The sequence below is a fragment of the Manis pentadactyla genome, chromosome 3 (assembly GCF_030020395.1).
Source record: "Manis pentadactyla isolate mManPen7 chromosome 3, mManPen7.hap1, whole genome shotgun sequence".
Classification (NCBI taxonomy): domain Eukaryota; kingdom Metazoa; phylum Chordata; class Mammalia; order Pholidota; family Manidae; genus Manis; species Manis pentadactyla.
The window spans coordinates 44,139,900-44,153,674 of NC_080021.1; the positions used below are offsets into that span (position 1 = coordinate 44,139,900).

A 13,775-nucleotide genomic window follows, 5' to 3' on the forward strand; every position below is an offset into this window, starting at 1 on the left:
TTCCTGAGTATAGATATTCAAAATTGCCCACAGTTGGCTACTAAGAATCAGGAAAAGAAAAAGGATAGCAAGGAAAGTTTGAAGTTAAGTAGAGAGCAATAAGAAATGGTAAAAGGCCATTACAAACCTTCGCCTTACTGCCACTATGCAAAAATCTATAGCATGAATTGATACTTTCCCCCACCTCCCTTTCCCCCACATTTATCATTTAGACATATAATCCTGGGCAAATGATTTAACCTCTGAGTTTGATTCTTACTTTTAAAATGAGGCATCATTACTTCAGTTACCTGCTTCAGGATCACTTAGGATGGGTAGACTGTTAACACTGGTAGCATTCCCGGTGAACCATGCCTGGTATTTGCACTTCCACACTGACTCTGGGCCAGTGTGAATTGGTCGATGGGACATTATCACGTGGAGTATTGATGACGTACTTGCACATTGGGGCTTGTCCTCTTAGAACTCTGAGCAACCATATAGAGGCCTGCTGACTACTGTAGGGGAAGGAGAGGGGGGCCTGGCCAAACCTCAGCTGTACCATGGAAGCACAGACAAATACCCAAGAAGCTATCTTGGATATTCTAGCCTCAGTAGGTACCACATAGAGCAGAACCACCCAGGTGAATTCAGAATTGGGAGAATTATAAAGTGTTTTAAACCCCTAGCTTTGGGGGTAGTTTGTTAAGCACCAGGGTTTGTGGTATGCTGGATGTTCTGAAACCTCAGGAGAAACTAAATTTTTAATTGGTTAAGGCTGAGAATAGTGGTCTTCCTGTTACTTATTTTATTCGTTTACTCAACAGACATTTGAGTTCCTAGAATACAGTGGTGAGTGTGGCATAGATAGTGCCTTCAAGAAGTGGTAGGGTGAGATCAATAAACGGCAAACAAGGAGAAAATACAGCAGAAGACAAAGCATAGAACCACCCTGACTGGCCCAGAACCTCATTTTGCCTTTATTCAACTCATTATCAGGCTGAATAAGCTATCTGTGCTGTATAGTGAACAGACCTCAAATGATTTAAAAACATGGAACTTTTAAAAATCTCATACATGTCAACTTGAGACTAAAAAGGTTCTGTTCCACATCTTCAGTAACAGAAATTGATGGAGCCTCCACCATGTCTGGAGTGTAGTCAATGGAAGGGGGAAAGATTGTGGAGAATTGCTTTGAAAATCTCAAGATTTTTCTAGGCCAGAACTTCCCATGGCATGCCTAGTTTTAAGAAGGCAGATAAGTGCAATCCTACCATGTGCCAGGAGGTAAACCAAAAGTAATTTTTCAATCATCACTAATGACTTACCAGCAAACTCAGGCTCTCTAGGCTTAATGCTCCTAAGAGCTGGATTTTGTGACTTTCCTGGTTATCTAATCCCTTGACAAGGTCTTCACTTGCTGCCTCCACCCTATAACCAGTAGGGAGAGATTGAAAGTGTAAGGAGGAAAGGAGCAGAATTTACTTCTTGTAAAGCAATATTGTCACTGTACAAATGTATTGCATTTTTTCACATCTTTCAGACTTCATATTGGCTACTAGAAGCATCCATTCACCAGTTTTTAGTGCTGCATTCAGGAGAAATATGAGAAGTTGTGGTGACACAGAGAAGAAAAAGGGAGAAAGCACCAGAAGTACAACATAACTAAGACCACTAAATCTAACCTTTGAATTTACAATGAGGTGGAGTTCCATATAGTCCCAGGTTTCAGCTCAAAATCAAAGAAAACAAAAATATGGTGGATTGGTATGGACTGAATTGTGTCCCTCCAAAATTCATGTTGAATACTACATCCTAGTGTGATGGTATTTGATGATGGGACCTTTGGGAGATAATTTGGTTTAGATGAGGTAGTAAGGGTGGGGCTCTCTTGATGGAATTAGTGTCCTTTTAAGACAGGAGATACAAAAGAATTTGCTCACTGCCCCCCATGTGTGTGATGACACACTGAGAAGGCAACCCTGTACAAGCCACAGAAACCAGCTCACCTGAACCTGGCCATGCTGGCACCTTGATTTTTGCTTCTAGCCTCCCAAACTGAGAAAATTTATTTATTTTTTAAGATGCTCAGTTTGTAGTATTTTGTTATGGCAGCCTGAGCTGACCAACACAGTACCGACAAGTTCACCAGGAGCTGAATGAGTTATGGGTCATTCTAACTACTCTAATTGTCTTCTGTCCCCAGATTTTAACGCCTTATACTTAACTCGTTGGGGCTGAGACCTTAAAAGTGTACTTGTGTTTTATTTAAAATTGCATGCAAATCCTGCTATTCATTTTTGACTTAACATTTAAAAGTCTTTTTTTTTTTTTAACTTGCCTTCCACTAAAATAGCTTGATACAGATCTTCAACTAGAAAAACTGAAGGCCACAGTTTCCTGGATTAGTAGTGTAGTATATGCCCTGTGATGAAGGAATCCCAAAGTTTTATTTCATTTCTCAGATTATGGATGATGCATCCGGATTCTTCCTAGCTGTATGCCCTCAGATAATTTATCCAACCTTTCAAAGCCCCAGTGTCCTCCTCTCTACTATGGAGATAATCATAATACTTACCTTACAGATTGAGAGTTAAATGACAACATGCTTGTAAAACGCTTAGCGGTCTGTTTGGCACAAAGGGCGCAATTAATACTGCTCAAGCTCTCATAGCTCGTCAGTAATAGAACCCAGGCTAAAGACCGGTGGCCTAATCCCTTGCCTACCGTTCTTCCTATCACATCACGGGGAATGCTTCTTAAATCCCAGAGCACAAAATACCCAGCCTGCTCCATCGGGGCGACCCCTGCGGAGACTAATAACCGGCAGTTGCGTCGGCCGCCAGAACTGCGCCTGCGCCAGCATCCTCCCTAGCCTCCGGACATGACGTAAGCGCTTGCGCACTGGACCCAGAATGTCTTCTGGGACTTACCTAGTAGGTCGTGCGTCCGCCTGGGGTCAAAATGGCAAGCAGGCCTGCTGGTAAGTGGCTGGTGGCTTGTCTGGCTGGTCTCGCCGGTGCTCTCAACCTTTTACTCTCTCAGCTACTTGCTCCTCTTTCTCGCTCTCTCTGAGTGGCCAGGTTTGCGGCGTAAGAGGAGGTGGCGGCCCCAGCGCCGCCGAGAGGACCCGTTTTCCTTACCGCTTCTCGCCTAGAGGCCTGGGGCGTAGACCTGCTGTTGGGTGAAGGTGCCCGGAGTGGCTCGGGCAGCCCTGGTGTTCCAGCTCCCCGTGCTCGGCAGTCTTTCCCCTCGGCCTTAGAACAGTTCAAGGGCACAGGGAGATGACTAATGGATGACTTTAAGCCAGAAGGCACTGAGTGCTTACTGTGAGCTAAGCGCTGTCATGTGCATTAGATCCATAAATTCTGCCGGCGCGACGGGAGATAGTATTTTTTTTTTTACGCTCATAAGGTAACTGAAGCAAAGCGAAACTGGGATTTAAAGGCAGCTAAAAAAGGGTTTCAGCGGTTTCACGTTAACCTTGGCTTCTCTGGAAAGCCACCTTGGGCTGTAGATTTGGAGAAATTTGTATTTTTGTAGGCGTTAGAACAAACTTATTTGTTATTGGATAGAACAGAATAAAGAAATTGACTGAATATTTAAAACAAAGTAGACATCAAGGCACTTCCTTTTCCCCCTGCACGCCTTTTTCTTCTTCGTTTTTCTTTTGCCAGTCTCCTCTCTCCGGCGGTACAAATTGGACTGGCTTTTTAAAAATACTGTCGCCTTTCTCCCCGCCCCCAGCAATTGTAAAGTTACTTAAAAAGATCAGATTGCCGGGGTGGAGATGGAGGCATTAAAATTTGACAGATACTGAAGACCCTGTTTCTGTGCTGTGCTTGGGAACTAGATAGACCTGGCCTCATCCCTACCGCTGCTGGCTCTGATCTTGGATAGGCTAACTTCTGTAAGCCTTGTATCTCTTCTGCATGAATAGGCGTGTTGTAAACAAACCGAGGTAATGTGAGTGAAGCAAATAGGATAGTGCCTGGCAGCAATAATTGTTCAGTGAATATTAATCATTATCGCAACCCTGGTAAGTAGATTTACACATTATTTGTCTTTTACAAGTATGTTTGTAATTGACTCTTTGGTACTTGCTTTTCTAAAAACAATTGTGCCTGTTACAAGATGTACCAAAACTGTGTCATTGTGATGTACTAAGGAGTAGGAAAGTTAGCAGCTTGCAAGGAAGAAAATGGGCTTCTTTTGCTATATTAATTTTAAATGATTGGTTAATGGTATGAAAATATTTCCAGAAATGCATATAGTTTTAAAGAGGGTAGCTGCGTGAAATAAAGGCACTGTAGGATAGGAATTTTGGAAGATGAAGGCCATTTAGATCTGCCAGCCTATCCTGAAATACCTTCTTTACCTATAGCTCCCAACTTCCTTGAAAAGAAGAGTTTACACTTATTACCTATAATCTATTTCTGAAACTACAAATGCTGGAAAAGCTCTGAATTCCTTTCCCATACCCCACCCCTTCAATTCTGATGGTAGCAGGGGGGCATAAAGGATGGATTCTTGATTTTGAGAGACTGGAGTGGCAGTAATTGTACCTATAGATCTTTGGTAAGTTAGGTGTTTTGAGTTTACCCTTATTTCCCATGACTTGCTTCCCAATTTTTTACCTGCAGTTACTCTGGCTCATAGATAAAATAAGCAACTTTTATTTTTTATCTACAGTATATAGAGTCTGTGCTTTTAAAAGGAAATTCCTTCCTATGTTTACATTTTCTAATGTAACTGTAAGAGTCATAGTTACTTGCCTATCAATGTGTTTATGTGGTATAAGTGAATTGTAGCAACTAACAGTGTGACATTATCAGTTTCAGCATCAGGCCGGTGGCTAGAGGGTATTCGAAAGTGGTATTACAATGCTGCAGGGTTTAATAAGCTGGGTGAGTATCTGTGCTTTCTTCCTCTGTTTTTTTTTCTTTTTTTGCTGCTTCTCAGAAGTATTTTTGCAAGAGTTCTTGTGGTTCTGAAAAATCCCTTTAACTAATTGTGCCTGTGCACATTAGAAAATTTTTTAATTAGGTCACATTTTATTGTTATGTTAAATCCATTTTCTTTTTAATATTTTAAGAGAGGGATGAAATTGTCTCAAATGCTTAAGGTGGAAATAATTTTTGCTCTTGAAATATGGTAGCAGTACATTCTTCTTATTAATACATTCCCTCTCCTAACTCTTCCACTTAATCATTTATGCACGTTGAAAGTAGAGATTTTTCAAAGGTTAAAAATGTGCGACATCTAATAATTCACTACCGCAATATAAGTTGGTCACAGGAAAGGTAGTACAGCATGGAGAATATAGTCAGTAATATTGTAACATCTTTCTACATTGATAAATAGTAATTGCAGTAGAGGAGGTAAGGATTTGGTAATGTGGGTAACTGTTGAACCACTGTGTTGTACATTTGAAACGAACATAAGATTGTATGTCAATGATACTTTCATAAAAAAAAGTGTGACTTCTTCTTCTTTACAATCATCTGATTCTTGAACTTTCTTAGACTTTATAATTTGTCATGAATTTTATCTTTTGTTATTGAAGCTTAATGGAAGTATCATTAAGTATTACTGGTTCCTTAGTACACTGTCATCTTAAGATTCTTTAATACCTTGATTCAGATTTAAAGTGGAAGAAAATAAAGATGTAGTTTATTGATGTATGTTTAAAAACAAGGTAGACATTTTAAATATTTTAAAAAGTGTTGCAGGTAAAATGGGTAAAATGTGTTTTGGGCAGTGGATTTTAAAAGGCTCATATATTGTCTCTATAGTACCATTTAAGAAATAATCTATTAACCCATTATTAATGTATGAAATGCACTGAATTACCTACCATCATACCTGATTTGATATTTTACCTGTCTTAAGTTATAAGTCAAAGATATTTTACTCATTAAAAATAAAATCCTGCTTTTTGAGATGAATATTCAGTCTAACTCTGTTTTCTATCATAGGGTTAATGAGAGATGATACAATATATGAGGATGATGATGTGAAAGAAGCCATAAGGCGGCTTCCTGAGAACCTTTACAATGACAGGATGTTCCGCATTAAAAGAGCACTGGACCTTTCCATGAGGCAGCAAATCCTGCCTAAAGAGCAGTGGACAAAATATGAGGAGGTAGCGCACAGCTTTTTTGTATCTAACAGTGTTGTCCATGAAGGATTGAGTATTAAAAACAGAAAAAACACATTCATTTGTTTAGTAACTTAGTTCTTCAAGTTGTATCAGATATCCTTATGACAGTCCAGTGAAATGAACAGAGCAAATATTAGCTCCATTTTAGATATAAACACATTGAGGCTTAGAGTTGAAATGACTGCTCCAAAAACTATAAACAAGTCTCTAATACAGAGATCCAGGTGTAGAATCCTGGTCTTCTGTCTCCCAGGCCATTGTTGTTCTCCCTGTACACCCAGTTTCCTGCTCAGATGAAAATATATTGGCATTCGTGTGAGCTCATGTGAGTGACCTAGCTCCTAGGAAGGACTCTGAGGTAAACCCTCACCCCTTGAGCCACATTTAAATTAGGCAAAAGCTTGAAGACTTTTCATTTTTTCCTCTTTGGCAGACTTTAATAACCTATCAGAGTAACTTATTACAATATCTTTGTGGTTTTTTACATCTTAGAAAAGTCAGCAATTCTTAATCTGCTTAACTTGGAAATAATTAATTTTGATAGATTTTTGTTGTTCTTTAAGACCTATTAAATTTCTGGGAAATATCAGTATGTATGGTGACATGTAATATTTTTATTTTATTCATTCTTTAGGATAAATTCTACCTTGAACCTTATTTGAAAGAGGTTATTCGGGAAAGAAAAGAGAGAGAAGAATGGGAAAAGAAATAATCGTAGTTGAAATCTGGTTGCAGCTGTCCTCAAAGTATTTTTATGAAGTTGGTTAAATGTGAAATGTACAGATTTAGAACTATTCAGGCTACAAGTATATTAAGTTCAAACAAATGTCCATTGTAATTATTGGAATTTCTGAATTCTGAACCTTATTCTGAATAAAAACTGAATTTAACTTACCTGTTAAAATTCATTCCCGGTTTCTAAGATATTTTTTACTGTTTAACTGCTTCCTAACATTCAGGCCATTTTAATCAGTTTTCCTCACTGATTGGATAACTTGTTAATTTACTGAAGGATATAACATTCTTCCAGGTAGAATAGTTGCCTTTATATTGCCTTTGTAGATAAAAAAGATACTTAGAAGCCCCCTCAGGACCTAACTTGCTGGGATGGAATGGAGCAAGAAACAAGTGCTAGTATTTTACCTGAAACAAACAGCACTCCAGTAGACTGGTTTTCAGACTTCAAAAGTTACCAGATGGGAGGAGAGAGGATTCACCCACTAGTTTCCCAGGATTGGGAGACTGCTTTCTTTAATCATTGCTTTCCAATGTAAATGATTTTACATCCTATCCTTTTTTTAAAATTATGCAGCCCCAATATGGGTCTGTATAAGTTATGTATGTGTGTGCTCTTGTGATATTGTGAATTAGAAAACAAAAAATTGACATTAGAAAAACAGGCAAAGATATAAAGGTAAGTGATACTTTTCCCCCATATACCAGTGAGTTTTCCACTTTGGAAATGATTGTTATAAAGTACATTATAAGGGTTAGATACTGATCATTGATAAGAGTTTAAGGTTATAGGCTAACTTTTAAAATATAAATTAGAACCATGTAGTAATGTCATCATTCCCACCCTTAAATTCTAAAATGCTGTAGTGGAAGTGAGTATGGAACGGCAGCACGTAGGGAAGCAATGGGTAGAGCATGCGGCCTGTGTGGTAGTCCACAAGCCACTGCTGTGTGTAAAGGGAATGTCTGACTGGGCTCTTAACCTGGGGAAAACCAGTCTGAAAATAAGTCTTGCGTTTTATTTTAAATTTCCTAAAAAAAAGTATATTGGATACATTTTTTCCATAAAATGAGTTATATTTGACAACATAACCATGAGTGTCTTTAAACTTCTTGCTAAAGTATTAAAACCCTTGTTAAATTCTCTAAGAGCCTCTCTTTGATTTTCACCTGAAATACCTACCCTGAATCACTCTTGTCAATTTCCTTTTGCTTGGTCCAAATAACCTAGATGCCCATTTGATAATGGGTTGAGTCATGGTGAAAGCAGTTCTCCTTTTAACCTACTTAGTATGTTGTAAGATTTGTGATTTGGCTTTCCAATCAATCTGAATTATATTATTGGAACAGTATTGTAGATCATAGAGAAACAGATAAAATATTGGCAGATGCTAGTGTTAAGGGACATTTTAGTGAGGGACTATTTGCATAAAGGCCAGTAGACTAGTAAAGTATTTTTGTGTCACGGTGCTTCCCTATCAAACCTAACTAGATAACTAAGATAAACTCTCAGACAACCAAGAACAATTCAGTGTTTCAGTGCTTTAATTTTCTTTCATAGACCTTTTAAAATAAATTTGAATCTCATACATTGCTGATGGGTAATACATTTGTATAACCTGCCTGGACAATATCTTGGCCATGTCAAGAACTGTAAAATTACTCTTAAATAATTCCAGTAGCAGTATGGGTAAAATTGTAATATTTCCAGAATATCTCTCCTGGCCTTAGTACATCTGCATATTAACAGGCACTCAAGGGTGGAGAGAAGTATGTCTTTAGGGCATTTGCATCATTCCTCAGGGGTGGAAAGAAGTTCATCTCCATATCAGTGGATAATTTACCTGGACAACCAAGGATGTGTCTGAACCTGAGAAATTAAGGGGAGGAGGCTGGCTTGCCTCTGGAACAGAGGAGAGAAATTGCCCCTGGACTGCAGTTTGTAGGTGAGGGGGAGGACCAGTTTTGCTTCTGCTGGAGCAGGAAAGAGAGACGGCCTCAGACTGCAGTTTATAAGCAATAAATGGGTTTTAAACTTTATTTCTCCCTTTGACTGATTTCAGTTTTTAGAGTTATTTTGCCCCGGATTTCCTTTCCCTGGACTTACAACCAGCCATCACTTACTGAGTGATTATTTTACATTAGCACTGTACACTACCATTGATCTCACAACAATGCAGTGAAACAGAAACTACTACTGCTTCACAAATGAGACTAAAGCTTACAGAGGTCAAGCAACTTGTCCGAGGTTATACAGCCATGGAAAAAGTGTGATGCTGCTTTATGAAAAATGTTTATTGCAGCATTGTCAGTGAGTGAAAAGTTGAGAGAAATGTAAGTTTTCAGTAATAGGACAATGCTAATTGGAACATAGCTTTAAAGCTGGGAAACTTGTGGTATTAAAGGTAAGTGAAAAAGCTGCACCTAGATAAAACAAAATTCCCAACTCTTCGTTAAAGAAGGAGTGAAGAAACACCCAAAATGGTAACAGCGGTTATCTTTTAAGTGTAAGAGTGGTCTTGGATTTTTCCTTCTCCCTGATTGTCAATTTTTTATAATTAGCAATCACTTAAAAAAAAAACTTATTAAAGTATCATTGATGTACAATCTTATAAAGGTTTCACATGAACAACATTGTGGTTACTACATGCACCCATATTATCAAGTCCTCACTGTCTGCCCCCACCTCCATTGCAATCACTATCAGTGTAGTAAGATGCTATAGAGTCATTACTTGTCTTTCCCGTGCTGTACTGCCTTCCCCCTGACCTGCCTATATGGTGAGTGCTAGTTATAGTGCCCCTTAATCCCCTTCTCCCTCCCTCCCTGCCCACCCTCCCATGTCCCCTTTGGTAACTGCTAGTCCCTTCTTGGATTCTTTGAGTCTGCTGCTATTTTGTTCCTTCAGTTTTGCTTTGTTGTTATACTCCACAATGAGTGAAATCATTTGGTACTTGTCTTTCTCCACCTGTCTTAATTCACTGAGCATAATACCCTCTAGCTCCATTCATATTGTTGCAAATGGTAAGATTTCTTTTTATGGCTGAATAGTATTCCATTGTGTATATATACCACATCTTTATCCATTCATTTATTGATGGACACTGAGGTTGCTTCCATATCTTGGCTAATGTAAATAGTGCTGCAATAAACATAGGGTTGCGTAAGTCTTTTTGAATCAGGGATCTTTTCTTTGGGTAAATTCCTAGAAGTGGAATTATTGGTTTTTTGGGGAACCTCCATATTGTTTTCCATAATAAATCGAACTAGTTTACATTCCCACCCACAGTGTAGGAAGGTTCCCCTTTCTCCCCATCCTCGCCAGCATTTGTTTTAGCTATCACTTTTATAATAGAAAAAACAATAGCAGATTCTTGTGTGCTCAGTGCAAGTGCCCTTGCCTTGCGTGATCCCCATGCTGCTGTGGGCTCCTGTGGGTGAAATGGTTCAATAAGCTGAAACAGTTCTAAACATTTTCAGGCTGAATAAGGCAGACTGGGCAGAAGAGCAGCGGGCAGGCTGTGCCCTTGTATATCCCTATTGCTGGTATGTTTCCTAGCAAGGCGAGGATTGAAAACCACCCAGGGGAGATCAAGACTCCCTGGAAGGTCTTAAGAAAAAGAAAAAGGTTCCAGTGTAGTCCTACTTAGCAGAAACAAATTGAGAAGAGGACTGTCCAAAATTCCTGTTTTTTTTTTTTAAGTATTTGCATGCTCAGAAAATTTCCTTGACTGACTTCCCAGAGGCTCTTAATTGGAAGTTCAAGATCACTTTTGCAGGAGTCTGGTCTCATTCAACCAGGCACCCAATGTGCACCTTTACAAGGAGATCAGAACTAAGGTGCCTCAAATGAGAGCGTTATGAAAGTGCATAGGGAGAAGGATGGGGTGGAGGGAGGCCGGGGCACTGGCCCTGGGAACCACACTTGTAAGTGCTGTGTGCACATTAAAAGAAGCCTAAGAGCCCCATGGAAAGATGGGAGGACAAACAACTGACTAAGGTTGAAGTGTAACAGGAAGAACTTCTGGACTATCACCTGCTAGAGGCAGGAAGTTTGGTATGACTGGGGCAACTTGCACTTTGTGAGAGTTCGTCCTACCGCCAAACTGTGGCTATTCTATGTCACTTTATTTTCTTATTCTAAATGGGGAGAAAGTGCAAAAGTTCTTTGAAAACAGTCAACGTTTTTACTGTTAATTATAATTATTGGTATTGTTCAGCTTGTTAGAAAGAATAAGAAAGAACTAGTAGTTGGCTCATTGAAAAAAGAGGGGAGGGGATGAGAATTTTACTAATTTTTTGTTATCAAAAGCTGTACTGTTTGAAAAATCAGCATGGGAGTATCTGAAATACAGAGGATCATCATCTGTAGACAGAACAGAGTGATTCAGAGCCAATTCTGGGTTAGACTGTCCAGATAAGAGTTTATTGACATTGTGTAACTTAAGGAATATGATTTAACCTCTCTGTGCCTCAGTCTCCCCAGCTCTAAGATGGGATTAGCAGTAGAACTGACTCTACAGTAATGTGAAACTTAACTGACTTCCTCCAAACACTTAGATCAACTTCTGGCACATGGCACTCCAAAGGTTTGTCTCTTTGCTTCTTTATGTGAACAGAAGGTAGAATGAATATTCTGGGAGAATGCTGAGTATCATCAAGTCTAGTAGCTGCATAGTTGAGGCCCAAGTCCTTGGCTCCATCCTTTCATTTCCTACATGGCACTTTCATTTCTGGCCCATTTAACTAACTTGGATGTCTGACCTTGAATGAAATACCCATTACCTGAGATGCAGACTGGTGTAACTGGATCCGCTTGATTAGGATGGAGCTAAGACTTTGCCGCCTCCTTGTTTTGCCTCTTGGATTGGCAGTGTTTTTAAAACTTCCAACATTTCACGTCCTGCTAGTTTTCTTTGTACAGTGTAAAATGTTTGATATATTTTATTGTTGAAAGTTTGAGGTTGATTTAGGTTTTGATATATATGGTTTCCTCAACCTTGAAGAAAGACAGATTTGCTTACCCTGAAGTGGTCTAGTTCCTGTTTTTCTGTACTTGCAATTCCATCAAAAAAACAGACACCTGGCTTATGTTCACTCCTGTAGTGCATCACAAAGCCTTTATGCTGTGGAAGTATCGGAAGCCAAATAAGGGATGGTGTGGCCTCAGATCCTCCAGTGATGACTCTGGTCCTAATCCTAAACTACTGGATATGATTGAGAACATCCCCAAACTGAGTTCTCATGGCCTCACATTTATACGATGCTGTATGAATGGTACCAAAATTTTAGTGAAGGAATCTTCACCAGCAGCACCATTGCCTCTTTTAAAATTCTAGGATCTTAATAAAATCCAAAGTGTAGATTATGATAAAGATTTCATGTAGCTGTTTACTTTAAGGACTCTCTTTTAAAGCATTAACTCTGCACTAATTCTGACTTGCTAAAAGATTCATTAATAAGAATAAAAACTTGGTCAAAGAAAGCCCCAAGTTCCTATAGCTACAATAATCCTTCTTATTCATAAATGAGATGGTGTTTTATTAATAAAATTATCCTGTGTGTGGCTTTGAAAGTAACAAACGTACTTGGAATTAAAAAGTTAGATGAACATAAAAGCCACACTAACCAAGTCCCTGACAGCCTGGTGGGTAGAGCCCAGTTGGGTTTACACTGTATGCGTAGCATGAATTTCTGGAACTACAGTATCAGAGAAAAATGTAGTAAGTGTGAATATTCTGCCACTAGGTGGCAGTGCACTACAGCTTTACACCTAAAGGCATCCCACACCAGCACGACTGAAGATTTATCCATTCTGTACGCCCACCAACTCCCCTTCATTTTTCAGGATGACAACACCTTAGAGGTTTATGGCCATCAGGAGAATTTACTACTAAGCTATATACTGATGTAATGAAATCTAATATATGCTGTGCAATGAATTATGAGATGTTATTTGGTTTCAGGATTTTATTACTTCAATCAGTTATGACCATATTTCCTTTTTATATGATTGCTCACTCTTTAAACATACCAGATGACTGTATAATGAACACCTAATAAAGTCTATAGATGTTAAATTATAAATGTTTTAATTTATTTGCCATAATTTGTTTAAATTCTGGATATACTGGTGTTCATATCAAAACCATAACATGTTAGGATCTAAGATCTCAGGTTGGATGGTGCCTCTAAATTGTATTTTGCTAAGAAATTTCATTGTATGTATTAGCAATTGAGCAGGCAAGAAGAATGGAGTCATTACAAGGTAGTTAATTTTTAGCATAGATTCCAGAAAGTCTGTTAATAGTTGAGGGGCTTAGATATTATGACAAACCATTTAAATTGTAATTCTGGATTCTGACTCTATCTCTCTCTACAATCAAAAGAATGTATTATTTGTTTTACTTTGTATTTTAATACATTTGCCTATTTTTGCATAAATGTCAAAATGTAATTTCAAATAAATCCCTGTGAAACTTCTGGTAACATTCAATTGAATCATTGTTCTTTTATTATTCTAACAATTTTAAAGAAAATTCTATACATATATATATGAAAATTGTATTTATAAGCCAAAGCAAAAAAAAAGATATGTGTTTTACAAAAGAGCCAGCTTATAATTTCTTTCTTATGAATGCATTTAACATGTAGTTTGCCACTAACTGGAAACTTGGATATGAGGCCAGCAATTTAGGCAAGTAATACATCTTTACAGATAGGGGTTCCCAAGCTGTGAAAGGAGTTTAACTGCAATCTTTAAGACTCATTATAGCATCAAAACATTCTGGCTCTGTGATTTAATTTATGCACTTCACTCTTAAGATGAGCTGCTTTTGATGGAGTATTATCATCTTTATACCAGGCATTGTTTGTATACTGTCTCTCTTAATCCTCC

At 38.4% G+C, this 13,775-nt stretch overlaps 1 protein-coding gene across 1 annotated transcript; it reads left to right on the forward strand.

Moving 5' to 3' along the window:
* Positions 1-2,840: 2,840 nt before the first annotated feature.
* Positions 2,841-7,050, forward strand: LOC118907200 (cytochrome b-c1 complex subunit 7). The gene is made up of 4 exons (XM_036875548.2): positions 2,841-2,962; positions 4,815-4,886; positions 5,958-6,124; positions 6,777-7,050. Exons 1-4 carry the CDS (start codon positions 2,944-2,946, stop codon positions 6,852-6,854), a joined length of 336 nt encoding a protein of 111 aa, XP_036731443.1. The 5' UTR covers positions 2,841-2,943; the 3' UTR covers positions 6,855-7,050.
* Positions 7,051-13,775: the final 6,725 nt, after the last annotated feature.